This window comes from Ranitomeya variabilis, chromosome 2 (assembly GCF_051348905.1).
Source record: "Ranitomeya variabilis isolate aRanVar5 chromosome 2, aRanVar5.hap1, whole genome shotgun sequence".
NCBI classification, from domain to species: Eukaryota; Metazoa; Chordata; class Amphibia; order Anura; family Dendrobatidae; genus Ranitomeya; species Ranitomeya variabilis.
In genome coordinates, this window is record NC_135233.1 from 1,008,230,871 (window position 1) to 1,008,247,415 (window position 16,545).

A 16,545-nucleotide genomic window follows, 5' to 3' on the forward strand; every position below is an offset into this window, starting at 1 on the left:
TAGAATACTGTGCACAGTTCTGGTCTCCGGTATATAAGAAAGACATAGCTGAACTGGAGCGGGTGCAGAGAAGAGCGACCAAGGTTATTAGAGGACTGGGGGGTCTGCAATACCAAGACAGGTTATTACACTTGGGGCTATTTAGTTTGGAAAAACGAAGACTAAGGGGTGATCTTATGTTAATGTATAAATATATGAGGGGACAGTACAAAGACCTTTCTGATGATCTTTTTAATCATAGACCGGTGACAGGGACAAGGGGGCATCCTCTACGTCTGGAGGAAAGAAGGTTTAAGCATAATAACAGACGTGGATTCTTTACTGTAAGAGCAGTGAGACTATGGAACTCTCTGCCGTATGATGTTGTAATGAGTGATTCATTACTTAAATTTAAGAGGGGACTGGATACCTTTCTGGAAAAGTATAATATTACAGGGTATATACACTAGATTCCTTGATAAGGCGTTGATCCAGGGAACTATTCTGATTGCCGTATGTGGAGTCGGGAAGGAATTTTTTTCCCCATGGTGGAGTTACTCTTTGCAACATGGGTTTTTTTTGCCTTCCCCTGGATCAACATGTTAGGGCATGTTAGGTTAGGCTATGGGTTGAACTAGATGGACTTACAGTCTTCCTTCAACCTAAATAACTATGTAACTATGTAACTATCATGCTTTGGGGCTGTTTCTCTGCAAAGGGACCAGGACAACTGATCCGTGTACATGAAAGAATGAATGGGGCCATGTATCTGAGATTTTGAGTGCAAACCTCCTTCCATCAGCAAGGGCATTGAATATGAAATGTGGATCGGTCTTTCAGCATGATAATGATCCCAAGCACACCGCCAGGGCAACAAGGAGTGGCTTTGTAAGAAGCATATGAAGGTCCTGGAGTGGCCTAGCCAGTCTCCAGATCTCAACCCCATAGAAAACCTTTGGAGGGAGTAGAAAGTCTGTGTTACCCAGCGACAGGCCCAAAACATCACTGCTCTAGAGGAGATCTGCATGGAGGAATGGGCCAACATACCACCAACAGTGTGTGCCAACCTTGTGAAGACTTACAGTAAACATTTGACCTCTTCATTGCCAAAAACAGATATATAACAAAATATTGAGATTAATTTTTGTTAATGACCAAATGCTTTTTTTCCACCATAATTTTTAAAATATATCTTGTCAAATCAGACAAGGTGATTTTCTGGATTTGTTTTCTCATTTTGACTCTCATAGTTGTGGTCTACCCATGATGTCAATTACAGGCCTCTCTCATCTTTTTAAGTGGGAGAACTTGCACAATTGGTCACTGACTAAATACTTTTTCACCCACTGTAGCTTGTTTTCCTGAACAAATTATGCAAGTAGTATAAGCAGTATAACAAAAGCATGACTTTCCACAGGATTTAGCCTAAATAACAGATAGGCTTTAATGAAATATGTATCATCTCAATATCTGCATAACAGTAGAATAATTCTCCTATAATTATAAGAAGCAACAATGTCTCTCCTGATTGTATCTCTGTGTCTGTTACAGATCACATACAGAACAGAGAAAGCAACCCGACATCAGCAAATAGTAAGATAATCATTATGTATCCTATTTGGAGTGCATCTTCATATCTCCTTATAGTTTAACACAGAAATATAATTTCAAAGATATGAACAATTTATTAATTGCACACGACGTCCTATTCTTCGAAAAAGAAACAACAAATTCAGGGACCAAGAGTGAAGGAGTAGATACATAACTAAATACTGCCCTGGAAAATGTGCAAAAGTGGAAAGTTTTTAACCCACATTTACCCATGGAGAGTTCAATTCCTGTATCTGCCAGAGACTTGTGTAAGGCTAGCAATAGCCTCAAACCCAATGAATATCTACGAAAACTACAATGTTCTCCACTGTCACACTGATTTTTACTGGAGTGATGTCCAGGATTAGATAAACATGGCTGCTTTTTTTTTTTTAGAAACAGCACCTGCCCTGACCAAGGGTTGTACTTTGTAATGCAATTCAGTCCCGCAAGTGCTCATAGCAATGTAAAGGAGAGAAAGATTCATTTTTCACTGCACTAAAAGTATGGATAATTCCATTATTGGCCAACTATTAGGGTTCATGCAGACACCACGGATCTCGGTCCAATCAAGGACCGCAATGCATGGACTGGCTGCGGGTCTCCTGACTGGAGCATGACAGTTTCATATGTTTTTATGAGGCTGTCATGTTCTGGTCGGGAGAACCACGGCAAGTCCATCCATTACGGTTTGTGATCGGACTGAGATCCATGGACGTCTGCATGAGCCCTTATAAGTTAATAAGACACCTTTGAATACCGTAACCATCATAGAATCTTCTATATTTTTACAAACTCAATGATGAAATATTTGTTTTCTGTGACCTTCGTTCCCATCAGTAAACCTAATATTCTTGCAAATCAACTGTGCAACACATATTAATGGCCATAGCATGAAACTTCTATTTGGCACCAATATATTGGTCATCAGGGATCTGGCACCAATGTTACCTCTGCACCTCCTACAGCTATACCCCTGTTCCCAGCTGAACTGTTAGAAGGTTAAATCAAATGTTGATAAATGAGGCTGCTAACTGTTTTCTGCTGTTGTTTTACACAGCTTATCCCTGGGACAAAAGAAACCTGAAGTCTCTAGAGGTAGACTTAAGTGTTTTTGAGAACATGGACCTCCATGCCACAAAGGTACAATAATGTTCTTCCACTGAGTTCATATTTCCAGTAATTATCCTTTTTATATGGATCCAAGAAACAATAATATAAAAAAAAAACAAGACATGCAGCTACGGCGACTTGAACATAGTATTAGAGCATGCCAAATATGCTGACCTCGCTCGCTCCTCACTAATGGCTATTAATCAGATCTATTCAACAGCATAAGGAATGTTGCCTTTCGTCATGAAATTGAAAAGTGAGGGTTATCACAGACCCGTTCTGCCCCAGCTCTGCACACTTTGTTTGAGCTGGGCAAAAGTAGAGTAGAAACGGTAAAAGTTTGAAAAATTTGTGCAGCCTCTTGTGTAAAACTTTTGCGACATTTCAAAACCTTTTGTGCTACAATTCAGCCCAGAAAGCTGGGATGAAACTAGGCCTGTTTCTAGTGGGCAGCAACAATAGCAAGGTTTCTTGGTGCCAGGGCTCATGGTGGCCTACCACCTCTCATACCACAAGGGCTTAACAGATGCATAAACAGTTATGAAGCCTCAATTCGTTTTTCACATCAGCTTTTACATACAGTAATTCCTTGTCATTTCAAGCTAGCTTTCTATCTAATAAAACAATCTTGTATATATATATATAGAGCGATCTAGAGATAGATAGATAGATAGATAGATAGATAGATAGATAGATAGATAGATAGATAGATAGATAGATGTCATTGAGATATATAATCAGTGCTTGTTGTGGGGTCTCGCTTATTTTTATTAACCAGCTGAGGGAAAGCAGATAGCTTAGAGCTGGTCTTAACAGTCTGGGAATGGGGCAATAAACATGGAGCTTCCCAGGCTGTTAATATCATCTCACAGCTGTTTGCATAGCTTTACTGGTTATTAAAAAGGGGGGACGCCCCAAAAAAGTGATGTGTGGTACAAAATCTGGTCTCCTTACTGACCTCAGCGCTCATCACTGCAGGTGCAATCTCACGCTACTGTCCATGTGTTCTGACTGGTGTACTGAGTGGTCGCATCATGTCACCGCTCAACACAACATGTGGATGTAGCAGAGTTGATGATCATCGTGAGACATCTTTACTCTGGAATTACGGTAGACACGTGTGTATAAATTTCATTTCTATGGGAATAAATGGCTAAAAGAGGGTTGAGAAGTGTTTTTTTCAATGAAATCACTATTCTCAGTGTGTCTTTATTACTTTTGACTATGAGTTTAGTAATGGGTGTGTCTGATATATTTCTCCATAATCATAATTTTGCTAATCTATCTGGGTATTGTACTTCCCCCATCCTTTTTGTTAATTTTGCTGCCCTCCTTTGTAACATAGTAAAATAGTTACTAAGATTGAAGGAAGACTTTAACTCCATCTAGTTCAACCCAGAGCCTAACCTAACATGCCCTAACATGTTGATCCAGAGGAAGGCAAAAAACCTCATGTGGCAAATAGTAAGCTCCACTTTGCGGAAAAAAATTCATTCCCGACTCCACATACGGCAATCAGACTAGTTCCCTGGATCAACGCCCTATCAAGGAATCTAGTATATACAGTTGTGGCCAAAAGTATTGACACCCCTGCAATTCTGTCAGATAATACTCAGTTTATTCCTGAAAATGATTGCAATCACAAATTCTTTGGTATTATTATCTTCATTTAATTTGTCTTAAAGAAAAAAAAACACAAAAGAGAATGAAGCAAAAAGCAAAACATTGATAATTTCACACAAAACTCCAAAAATGGGCCAGACAAAAGTATTGGCACCCTCAGCCTAATACTTGGTTGCACAACCTTTAGCCAAAATAACTGTGACCAACTTGGTTGCACAACCTTTAGCCAAAATAACTGCGACCAACCGCTTCCGGTAATCATCAATGAGTTTCTTACAATGCTCTGCTGGAATTTTAGACCATTCTTCTTTGGGAAACTGCTCCAGGTCCCTGATAATTGAAGGGTGCCTTCTCCAAACAGCAATTTTTAGATCTATCCACAGGTGTTCTATGGGATTCAGGTCTGGACTCATTGCTGGCCACCTTAGAAGTCTCGAGTGCTTTCTCTCAAACCTTTTTCTAGTGCTTTTTGATGTGTTTTGGGTCATTGTCCTGCTGGAAGACCCATGACCTCTGAAGGAGACCCAGCTTTCTCACACTGGGCCCTATATTATGCTGCAAAATTTGTTGGTAGTCTTCAGACTTCATAATGCCATGCACACGGTCAAGCAGTCCAGTGCCAGAGGCAGCAAAGCAACCCCAACACATCAGGGAACCTCCGCCATGTTTTACTGTAGGGACCGTGTTCTTTTCTTTGAATGCCTCTTTTTTTCTCCTGTAAACTCTATGTTGATGCCTTTGCCCAAAAAGCTCTACTTTTGTCTCATCTGACCAGAGAACATACTTCCAAAACGTTTTAGGCTTTTTCAGGTAAGTTTTGGCAAACTCCAGCCTGGCTTTTTTATGCCTCGGGGTAAGAAGTGGGGTCTTCCTGGGTCTCCTACCATATAGTCCCTTTTCATTCAGATGCCGACGGATAGTACGGGTTGACACTGTTGTACCCTCGGATTGCAGGGCAGCTTGAACTTGGTTGGATGTTAGTCGAGGTATTTTATCCAACATCCACACAATCTAGCGTTGAAATCTCTTGTCAATTTTTCTTTTCCGTCCACATCTAGGGAGGTTAGCCACAGTGCCATGGGCTTTAAACTTCTTGACGACACTATGCATGGTAGACACAGGAACATTCAGGTCTTTGGAGATGGACTTGTAGCCTTGAGATTGCTCATGCTTCCTCACAATTTGGTTTCTCAAGTCCTCAGACAGTTCTTTGGTCTTCTTCATTTTCTCCATGCTCAATGTGGTACACACAAGGACACAGGACAGAGGTTGAGTCAACTTTGATCTATGTCAACTGTCTGCAAGTGTGATTTAGTTATTGCCAACTCCTGTTAGGTGCCACAGGTAAGTTACAGGTGCTGTTAATTACACAAATTAGAGAATCATCACATGATTTTTCGAACAGTGCCAATACTTTTGTCTACCCCTTTTTTATGTTTGGTGTGGAATTATATCCAATTTGGCTTTAGGACAATTCTTTTTGTGTTTTTTCATTTAAGACAAATTAAATGAAGATAATAATAACAAAGAATTTGTGTTTGCAATCATTTTCAGGAAGAAACTGAGTATTATCTGACAGAATTGCAGGGGTGTCAATACTTTTGGCCACAACTGTATAACCTGTAACATTATACTTTTCAAGAAAGGCATCCAGTCCCCTCTTAAATTTAAGTAATAAATCACTCATTACAACATCATACGGCAGAGAGTTCCATAGTCTCACTGCTCTTACAGTAAAGAATCCGCATCTGTTATTATGCTTAAACCTTCTGTCCTCCAGACAAAGAGGATGCCCCCTTGTCCCTGTCTCAGGTCTATGATTAAAAAGATCATTCGAAAGGTCTTTGTACTGTCCCCTCATGTATTTATACATTAACATAAGATCACCCCTTAGTCTTCTTTTTTCCAAACTAAATAGCCCCAAGTGTAATAACTAGGGTTGAGCGACTTTGACTTTTTTAGGATCGAGTCGAGTTTCGCGAAACCCGACTCTCTCAAAAGTCGAGTCGAGTGAAATCGGCCGATTACCGCGCAAAGTCGGAGATCGACCGAAACACGAAACCCAATGAAAGTCAATGGGGAATCAAAGTCAGTCTCTCTCTCTCCGTCCCTGAAAAGCATAGGTTGTGTTTGACTGTGGAAATCGCTGCATCCCAAACGGTAAAATGGCGGTTATACCCCCTGTGACGCCACAGAAAGCAAGCCGGAACCTATGTCATCACGCTGCCTGCACTCCTTCATTGGCTGAAAAATGGCGGGGAAAGCATCATATGAAACGCAACTTTGGCACGAAGATCGCCGACCACATGGCCAATCCCACAGCGGGATCGGATCGGGCTTCATTAAACCCAACTTTGCTGAAAGTCGGCGATTTTTGAAAATGTCCGATCCATTTCGCTCAACCCTAATAATAACCTATCTTGGTACTGTAGACCCCCCCATCCTCTGATAACCTTGGTCGCTCTTCTGTGCACCAGCTCTAGTTCAGCTATGTCTTATACACCGGAGACCAGAACTGTGCACAGTATTCTAAGTGTGGTCGAACTAGTGACTTGTATAGAGGTAAAATTATGTTCTCCTCATGAGCATCTATGCCTCTTTTAATGTATCCCATTATTTTATTTGCCTTTGTAGCAGCTGCCTGACATTGGCCACTAAATGTGAGTTTTTCATCCACCCATACACCCAGGTCTTTTCAGTGACAGTTTTGCCCAGAGTTTTAGAATTAATCACATAGTTATACATCTTATGACTTCTACCCAAGAGCATGACCTTACATTTATCCCCATTAAAGCTCATTTGCCATTTATCAGCCCAAGATTCTAGTTTACATAAATCCTCCTGCAATATAAAATTGTCCTCCTCTGTATTTATTACCCTGCAGAGTTTAGTGTCATCTGCAAATATAGAAATTCTGCTCTGTATGCCCCATACAAGGTGATTAATAAATATGTTAAAAAGAAGATGGCCCAATACTGACCTCTGTGGTACCCCCACTGCTAACCGTGACCCAGTGCTCCATTAATAACCACCCTTTGTTTCCTATCCCCGAGCCAGCTCTTAATCCATTTACACATATTTTCCCCTAACCCCATTATTCTCATTTTATGTATCAACCTTTTGTGTGGCACCGTATCAAAAGCTTTAGAAAAGTCCATATACACTACGTCCGCTGCGTTCCCTTGGTCCAGTCTGGAACTTACCTTTTCATAGAAACTGATCAGATTAGTCTGACATGAACGGTCCCTAGTAAACCCGTGCTGATATTGGGTCATGAGGTTATTCCTCTTCAGATACTCCAGCATAGCATCCCTTAGAATGCCCTCCAGGATTTTACCCACAGTAGAGGTTAAGCTTACTGGCCTATAATTACCGAGTTCATTTTTTGTCCCTTTTTGAATATTGGCACCACATTTGCTATATGCCAGTCCTGTGGTACAGACCCTGTTATTATGGAGTCTTTAAAGATTAAAAATAATGGTCTATCAATGACTGTACTTAATTCCTGCAGTACTCGGGGGTGTATCCCATCAGGGCCCGGAGATTTGTCAATTTTAGTGATTTTTAGACGCCACCGTACTTCCTGCTGGGTTAAGCAGGTGACATTTAATGGGGAATTTTTGTTATCACTGATCATATTGTCTGCCATGGGGTTTTCTTGTGTAAATACTGATAAAAAAAAGTCATTTAGCATATTGGCTTTTTCCTCATCCTCACCCACCATTTCACTCAGACTATTTTTAAGGGGGCCAACACTATAATTTTTTAGTTTCTTACTATTTACGTAGTTAATGAATATTTGGGGATTATTTTTACTGTCTGTGGCAATGAGTCTCTCTGTCTCAATCTTTGCTGCCTTTGCCCCATATAAGGCTGCACATGGCCCCATAAGATGCTCCATACAGATATTTGCCCCATATAATGCTGCACATGGCCCCATAAGATGCTCCATACAGATATTTGCCCCATATAATGCTGCACATGGCCGCATGAGATGCTCCATACAGATATTTGCCCCATATAATGCTGCACATGGCCGCATGAGATGCTCCATACAGATATTTGCCCCATATAATGCTGCACATGGCCCCATGAGATGCTCCATACAGATATTTGCCCCATATAATGCTGCACATGGCCCCATAAGATGCTCCATACAGATATTTGCCCCATATGCTGTTACTGCAATTAAAAAAATAAAAAATGACATACTCACCTCTCAGGCCCTCGGCTCTTGCTATATTCACCTTTGCCATTCCACCGCCGACTGCCGCTGTGTCTTCCCCATCCTCTGCACTGACTGTTCAGGCAGAGGGCGGCGCACAGTAATTGTGTCATCGTGCCCTCTAACCTGAGCATCAGTGCAGAGGACGCAGAAGACACAGCGGCGCCGACGGTGGAACGGGGAGCAGGTGAATATCGCGCACTGCATTATACTCACCAGCTCCTGGCGTGGTCCATGCACGTCTGTTCCCTGGTGCCGGCAGCTTCTTCCTGTAGTGAGCAGTCACATGGTACCGCTCATTACAGTAATGAATATGTGGCTCCACCCCTATGGGAGTGGAGTCTATATATGCATTACTGTAATGAGCGGTACCATGTGACCGCTCACTAGAGGAGCAAGCCGTCAGCGCCCGGAGAACAGACATGCATGGACCGTGCCAGGAGCAGATGAGTTTTATTAGACCGCTGCCGCTCACTCTCCCCTGCCGACCCCTGGGTATGACTCGAGTATAAGCCCAGAGGGTCAATTTCAGCCTAAAAAAATGGGCTGAAATTCACGGCTTGTACTCCAGTATATACGGTAGTTGGCAACTGAGTTAGCACTCTTGTGGTTTTCAGACATTTTTGAAGTAAAGTGAATGGGTATAAATTTCAATTTTTTCTCACTGTTTCACAACAAAACTCCTTCGGTCCACGCTCTTTCCTGCTCAAGGGATATTAACCCTTGCACTCTAATGTGTGACACTGGAGTAATTTGCTATTGTCTGCTTTACCGTTATTTTCTACAATACGATTGACCAATACTATTGTATATACTTTATTTTGTGTTTTGATGTAACCTTTCGTTGGATTTATTTTGTTTTTCTTACTTGTAACTGATGAAGGTCTAATTTTGACCGAAACGTTTTCTGTTTACTTCCTCGTGAACAACATTAAATACTGTTATCGATCGTATCAAGTTCAGTGCCAAGTTTTTGGACATATATTTATGGTGTGGGAACCTACTCTGGCACCTTCTATAGTTGTGCACACGTCACCTCATTATGGCAGCTAATATCGTCGTGCCTGGAGGCACATGGCAGTGATGTCATACACCATGGTGGGCATACCGATGTCAGCTGCCAGCGCTTGAGCCGGCTGAAAAAGAGGACACTGCCCATCATGGGAATTAGGGTGGTGGTGGTAAGAATTTTTTTTTTTTTAGTCGAACAGAACAGAGCTTATTACCCAGGAAGGGGCCCATGATGAGGCACGTTACTCCAGGATGGGGGCACATTAGCCTGGAAGGAGGGAGACCAGGATGGGGCACAATACCCCAGAAAGGGGACCAGGATGGGGCAAATTACTTGAGGAATGGGATTAGGATGGGACACATACTGCAGGAAGGGGACTAGAGGAACAGCTGATCACTTTGTGTCACACCCAAATTGATCTGATGTTTCTGACCTATCCTAAGAATCGTCCATCAATACAAAGTACATAACCTCTTTAAGTGTGATCGCTACCCCTATACCAACTAATGATAGATACCTCCCTCACTTATAATTGTGTACTCTGAAAGTTATGTAACAATTTGTACAGTAAAAAGTCACAACCAGACATATTGATGGTAAATATTATTTAATTTTATAAATTGTTTGCAATTAATAGAATTTATGGTAACATCCGAATCTGGAGCTTCAGCTGTTATCAGCATCACTGCACGTGATGGAATCGGTGACTCAATGAAGCAGATGAGGAATCTGTGGATCATTATGGAAATGATCTGTAACTTCTGCAGATTTCTGTGAAGAGAAGACACCAAGTTATTACATCTCATCAGTAGATTCCTAATAAAAAGTAACTAAATATGAGCTGGAGACTAAGGGTACCGTCACACATTGAAATTTTCATCGCTGCGACGGCACGATTCGTGACGTCGCAGCGTCGTATAATCATCGCTCCAGCGTCGTAGACTGCGGTCACACGTTGCAATCACGGCGCTGGAGCGATGCCGAAGTCCCCGGGTAACCAGGGTAAACATCGGGTTACTAAGCGCGGCCCTGCGCTTAGTTACCCGATGTTTACCCTGGTTACAAGCGAAGACATCGCTGGATCGCTGTCACACACAACGATCCAGCGATGTCAGCGGGTGATCAAGCGACGAAAGAAAGTTCCAAACGATCTGCTACGACGTACGATTCTCAGCAGGGTGTCTGATCGCAGTAGCGTGTCAGACACTGCGATATCGTAACGATATCGCTAGAACGTCACGAATCGTAACGTCGTAGCGATGGAAATTTCAATGTGTGACGGTACCCTAAAAGAAAGAAATTCTAATATCTACTTACATGGAGTGCAGGTCGTTCTGATCTAATTCCTCAATGTTCTCCAGACTTGGATCTTCCTTCTATAAAAAGGAGAAAACAACAATTAATTCTATATTGCATGTAATGTGATCATTATTGGGTGGAGAGAGAAGAGGGAATGAGGTAACTTACCATTAGCTGTTTTGGGATTTCCATGGTCACAAAACCCTTCATGCCTGGTGAGATATTGACCAAAGCTGATGGCAAACTAAAGAGAGACCAGAACAGCGGGAAGATAAAGGTGATTTATGTGCAAAATAATACACATTTCTGTGAAGAGAAAATGACAAATTATTACATGACAGCAATAGATTCCCAGTAAAAAGTTAATAATCTGTGGAAAATAAAAGAAAACAAATTCTAATATCTACTTACATAAAGTACAAGTCATTTTGATCTAATTCCTCAATGTTCTCCAGACTTGGATCATCCTTCTGTGAAAAGAACAATTATTTATATGTTACATGTGACATACATATCATGGGACAGAGGGAATGAGAGATGACTTACCGTCTGGTGTTTATGGGATGTTCATAGCCCTTCATGCTTGGTGAGATGTTGACCAAAGCTGATGTTAAACTAAGGAAAGACCAGAAATTCAGGAAAATTAAAAGTGACGTTTTTTTTTACAGCCTTCAAAGGAATGTAGTTTTAATATATGCACAGGTCCCTTACCTGGGCTGGAATTCAGTATGGTCTCTTCCACTTTCTGCACCATGGACATAGCTTTCTTCCTAAAGCCTTGTGATTCCATTTTGGTGCATCATTGGAAGACGTGGTTACGGCACAGGGGGCACAGAGGGTTGGAGCGGAGCCATCTAGAAATACATCCCTGATGGAAGCTGTGGTCACATGGAAGGACTATGACCTGCTCTCCAATCTCATATTCGGTCATACAGATGACACATGACTGGGTCTCCTCCTCTGGGGTTACATCCCTTGTTGGGAGAATTATATTTACTCTGCTGCCAATAGGAATCGCCACCGCCACCTGTGGCACTGGCGGTGTAATCACACCCACTTCCTGTTGTTGAATAGATGGGAGGGGACGGTCACCACCCCTGCTGCTCTCTCCTGTTGTTCTGGAGGGCTCTGCAGGGGCTGGCCTTAGAGGAGAGCGGCTTCTTTCTCTTCTCTCTTCCTGTCCCCTACGCGTTGGAGGATCTCGGGTCCTCCTTCTCCTCTCAGTGACAGCGTTGCTGTCTCTCTGATGTCCATCACTGGTGGAAGGTCTTTCCTGATCTCTTTGATGAGACCGTAACCTATGGACAATTGTGGCCTGACCTATAAATGAATGAGAATTTATCAGAATTTTTCCCAATGTTAGCAAACACTTTTGGGCTGTAGTCATGGATCTATCTGCTGCTGTGGTGTTTAGGGAAAGGGGAACCCTTCAAAGAACTGACATTATTTTGGACTTAGTAAACCTGCACTGTCTATCCTGAAATGTGACCCATCATACCCCAGGTATATTTCCTCCCAAGAGAGCCCTATAGGGTGGGAATATTGTCTGTCTCCCCCAAATATCACTTACCTTGGTTTTCTGGTCGGCGCAGCCATGCCTCATTGTCAGCAATCAGCTGACGCAGCTCCCGGGCACTCATGACTAAGTTACCTGAAGCTGGCTGATCGAATATGGGAGAACTAAGCTCTCCGGTGGCACCGGTGTTATTGTGCTCTGATCAAAGATCAAAAAGAATCAATGGAAGTAATCACCAGATGTGTAACACAAACTAGTTCGCTCTTCCACAGCCAAAGTGAAGTGTCCGCAAAAGCTTCAACTCTAGAAATGGCGCTGATGTCACAGCGCTCAGACATTAAATACCCTCAGGACATTCCATGAGGCCATTATGACATCATAATTCTGAGTGACCCCCTAGTCCTGAGCATAATATTGTGACATCAGAGCAGCTGGGCCGCCATGTTTGCTGCCAACTGGTGAATGAGGCAGAGAATGGGGAACAGAAATATCCCATCTGTTTAATATAGTAGAAATGTATATATCTGGGTTGGAAAAGATTGAAAAATCAGTTTTCTCCTTGTTTGTAAATAGTGGATTTTATAAACAGATTATATCCTCTGCTGTAAATTATAAGAATGTAATGCTTTTCTTTATCATTTATTGTTGTGGGTGATACATTATTGCTAAACAATACACAACTCAGCAGCTGCCTACCGGACTGTCAGGGAAATGATTACCGTAGGTTATAAATAAGTGAAAATAAAAAAATAATAGAGGCTAAAGCATACAAATAATTATAATTAAATAAAAAAAAAGACTTCCGTTTTTTTAGTTTTCTGTACCACCATGGCCATATTACATGACATACATGTGTCCATATCACTCAGTTATCTCACATCCACAAAAGTACAGTATGTATTACAACAAGACCAGGCAGGTTTCTTCCTATCTGGCGAATTCCCTGTGGACACCTCGGGTGGGCTGGACAGTGGGACACATGCCTGATGCAGAGTTACAGAGGGAGATGGTGAAATTACCCTCCCAAAGACCTGAACTGATTTATCTTCTTAAAACCTCATTCAGACATCCGTGATTTTTCTCATATATAAAAACATAGAGATTGAGGTTTTAGCAGAAGAAATGTTTAAATATTTATTTCTGCCATGATTTCCATTACTTAAATTTTTCTTTTTTGCGTTTTCAGTTTTCCCTTCCTTCCTAAAATCCACAACTTTTTTTTTCAACAACTTTTGTATTTTTCCATCCACCTTCCATTTTACATAGCAACAAAGTAACATAGTAACATAGTTAGCAAGGCCGAAAAAAGACATTTGTCCATCCAGTTCAGCCTATATTCGGTCAGAATAAATCCCCAGATCTACGTCCTTCTAAAGAACCAAATAACTGTAAGATACAATATTGTTAACACTCTAGGAAGACATCCAGGCCTCTCTTGAACCACTCGATTGAGTTCACCATCACCACGTCCTCAGGCAAGGAATTCCAGATTCTCACTGCCCTAACAGTAAAGGATCCTCTATGTTGGTGGAAAAACCTTCTCTCCTCCAGACGCAGAGAATGCCCCCTTGTGACCGTCACATTCCTTGGTATAAACAGATCCTCGGAGAGATATTTGTATTGTCCCCTTATATACTTATACATGGTTATTAAATCGCCCCTCAGTCGTCTTTTTTCCAGACTAAATAACACAGGTCTGAGACTAAAAAGCTGTTTGATTATTTTCATCTAATTTCCATGTATTTTGGTGTGCTGAAAACGAAAAAAATATTGCAAAAAATCCTGGACGTCAGGATTTGCCACAAAATGCAAAATTCTCTTCAAATTTAGTATATTTTTCTAAATTTTTTGTATTTTTTTTGGTATTTTTTTATCTTAGGGTTTTGAAAGTCAAAATTACGATTAATTAATTCACATCAATGCATTGAAGATATACAATGCCAAAAAAATATAACTTTCAAAGAAAAGAACTTTCAGAGTGAGCTAATGAAACCAGCATCAACATGTTGCAAGCTGAACGAACAGGCTCTGACATGCTCGGGCTTGATTCGATTGTTTTATCTTGGTTCTCGCCTGTTCACACTTTTTCATCTCAGTTCATGTTAGCTCGTCATATTCAACCGTGTTTCCCAAAATTAGCACTATGGCTCAGCGGAAGAGTATTAATTCGCCTGACAGTTTCTGTTACATTTGTGGTGAATATACAGTGTTGAAGCAACAGCTGAATATTACAAACTTTGTGAAAAAAGTATACTTCGCTTATTTCGGACTAAAGCTTGGAGATCCAGATAAAGCTTGGGCGCCTCATAAAGTGTGCAAACGGTGTGTTGAGGACCTCCGACATTGATTCAAGGGTAAAAAAAAAGCTTTCCATTATACATAGTTACATAGTTATTAAGGTTGAAGGAAGACTTTAAGTCCATCTAGTTCAACCCATAGCCTAGCATGCCCTAACATGTTGATCCAGGGGAAGGCAAAAAAAACCCATGTGGTAAGAGTAAGCTCCATCATGGGGAAAAAAATTCCTTCCCGACCCCACATACGGCAATCAGTCTAGTTCCCTGGATCAACACCTTATCAAGGAATCTAATATATATACCCTGTAATATTATACTTTTCCAGAAAGGCATCCAGTCCCCTCTTAAATTGAAGCAATGAGTCACTCATTACAACATCATACGGCAGAGAGTTCCATAGTCTCACTACTCTTACAGTAAAGAATCCGCGTCTGTTATTATGCTTAAACCTTCTTTCCTCCAGACGTAGAGGATGCCCCCTTGTCCCTGTCACCGGTCTATGATTAAAAAGATCAGCAGAAATGTCTTTGTACTGTCCCCTTATATATTTATACATTAACATAAGATCACCCCTTAGCCTTCGTTTTTCCAAACTAAATAGCCCCAAGTGTAATAACCTATTATTATTATTATTATTTATTGTTATAGCGCCATTTTTTCCATGGCGCTTTACAAGTGAGGAGGGGTATACATAATAAAAACAAGTACAATAATCTTGAACAATACAAGTCATAACTGGTACAGGAGGAGTGAGGACCCTGCCCGCGAGGGCTCACAATCTACAAGGGATAGGTGAGAATACAGTAGGTGAGGATAGAGCTGATCGTGCAGCGGTTGGTTGATCGGTGGTTACTGCAGGTTGTAGGCTTGTCGGAAGAGGTGGGTCTTCAGATTCTTTTTGAAGGTTTCGATGGTGGGTGAGAGTCTGATGTGTTGTGGTAGAGGGTTCCAGAGTAGGGGTGATACGCGAGAGAAATCTTGTATACGATTGTGGGAAGAGGAGATAAGAGGGGAGTAGAGAAGGAGATCTTGTGAGGATCGGAGGTTGCGTGTAGGAAAGTACCGGGAGATGAGGTCACAGATGTAAGGAGGAGACAGGTTGTGGATGGCTTTGTACGTCATGGTTAGGGTTTTGTACTGGAGTCTCTGGGCAATGGGGAGCCAGTGAAGGGATTGACAGAGGGGAGAGGCCGGAGAATAGCGGGGGGACAGGTGGATTAGTCGGGCAGCAGAGTTTAGAATAGATTGGAGGGGTGCGAGAGTGTTTGAGGGGAGGCCACAGAGCAGGAGGTTGCAGTAGTCAAGACGAGAGATGATGAGGGCATGGACTAGGGTTTTTGCAGATTCTTGGTTGAGGAATGAACGGATTCGTGCAATATTTTTGAGTTGAAGTCGGCAGGAAGTGGAAAGGGCTTGGATATGTGGTTTGAAGGAGAGATCAGCGTCAAGGATAACCCCGAGGCAGCGAGCTTGTGGGACTGGGGAGAGTGGGCAGCCATTTACTGTAATGGATAGGTTCGTTGGGGGGGTCACGTGAGATGGGGGAAAGATGATGAATTCTGTTTTGTCCATGTTAAGTTTCAGAAATTTAGCGGAGAAGAAGGATGAAATAGTGGACAGACATTGAGGGATTCTGGTTAGTAGGGAGGTGATATCTGGTCCAGAGATGTAGATCTGTATGTCATCAGCATAGAGGTGATACTGAAAGCCATGAGATTCTATGAGCTGTCCCAGGCCAAAGGTGTAAATGGAGAAGAGCAGGGGCCCAAGGACTGAACCTTGTGGGACTCCGACAGAGAGGGGGCGAGGTGAGGAGGTGGTGTGTGAGTGGGAGACGCTGAATGTCTGGTCTGTTAGGTATGATGAGATCCAGGATAGGGCCAAGTCTGTG

At 41.9% G+C, this 16,545-nt stretch overlaps 1 protein-coding gene and 1 long non-coding RNA gene across 3 annotated transcripts in view; one reads left to right on the plus strand and one right to left on the minus strand.

The window, feature by feature from the left end:
• Positions 1-16,545, plus strand: part of LOC143808524 (uncharacterized) — a 108,061-nt gene that overhangs the window by 18,277 nt on the left and 73,239 nt on the right. The window contains exons 6-7 of the mRNA XM_077291284.1: positions 1,531-1,572; positions 2,630-2,712. Coding sequence (XP_077147399.1) covers positions 1,531-1,572; positions 2,630-2,712 — 125 coding nt within the window. The remainder of the gene's footprint in view (positions 1-1,530; positions 1,573-2,629; positions 2,713-16,545) is intronic.
• On the minus strand, positions 9,351-11,937 carry LOC143810124 (uncharacterized). Of its 2 annotated transcripts, none has more exons than XR_013222663.1 (6): positions 11,553-11,937; positions 11,388-11,456; positions 11,253-11,311; positions 11,010-11,085; positions 10,860-10,918; positions 9,351-10,313 (listed from the first exon to the last, which is right to left on the minus strand). It is a non-coding gene; the product is annotated as an uncharacterized LOC143810124 (long non-coding RNA). The 2 variants fall into 2 exon arrangements; XR_013222662.1 differs by having other exon boundaries at positions 11,010-11,147.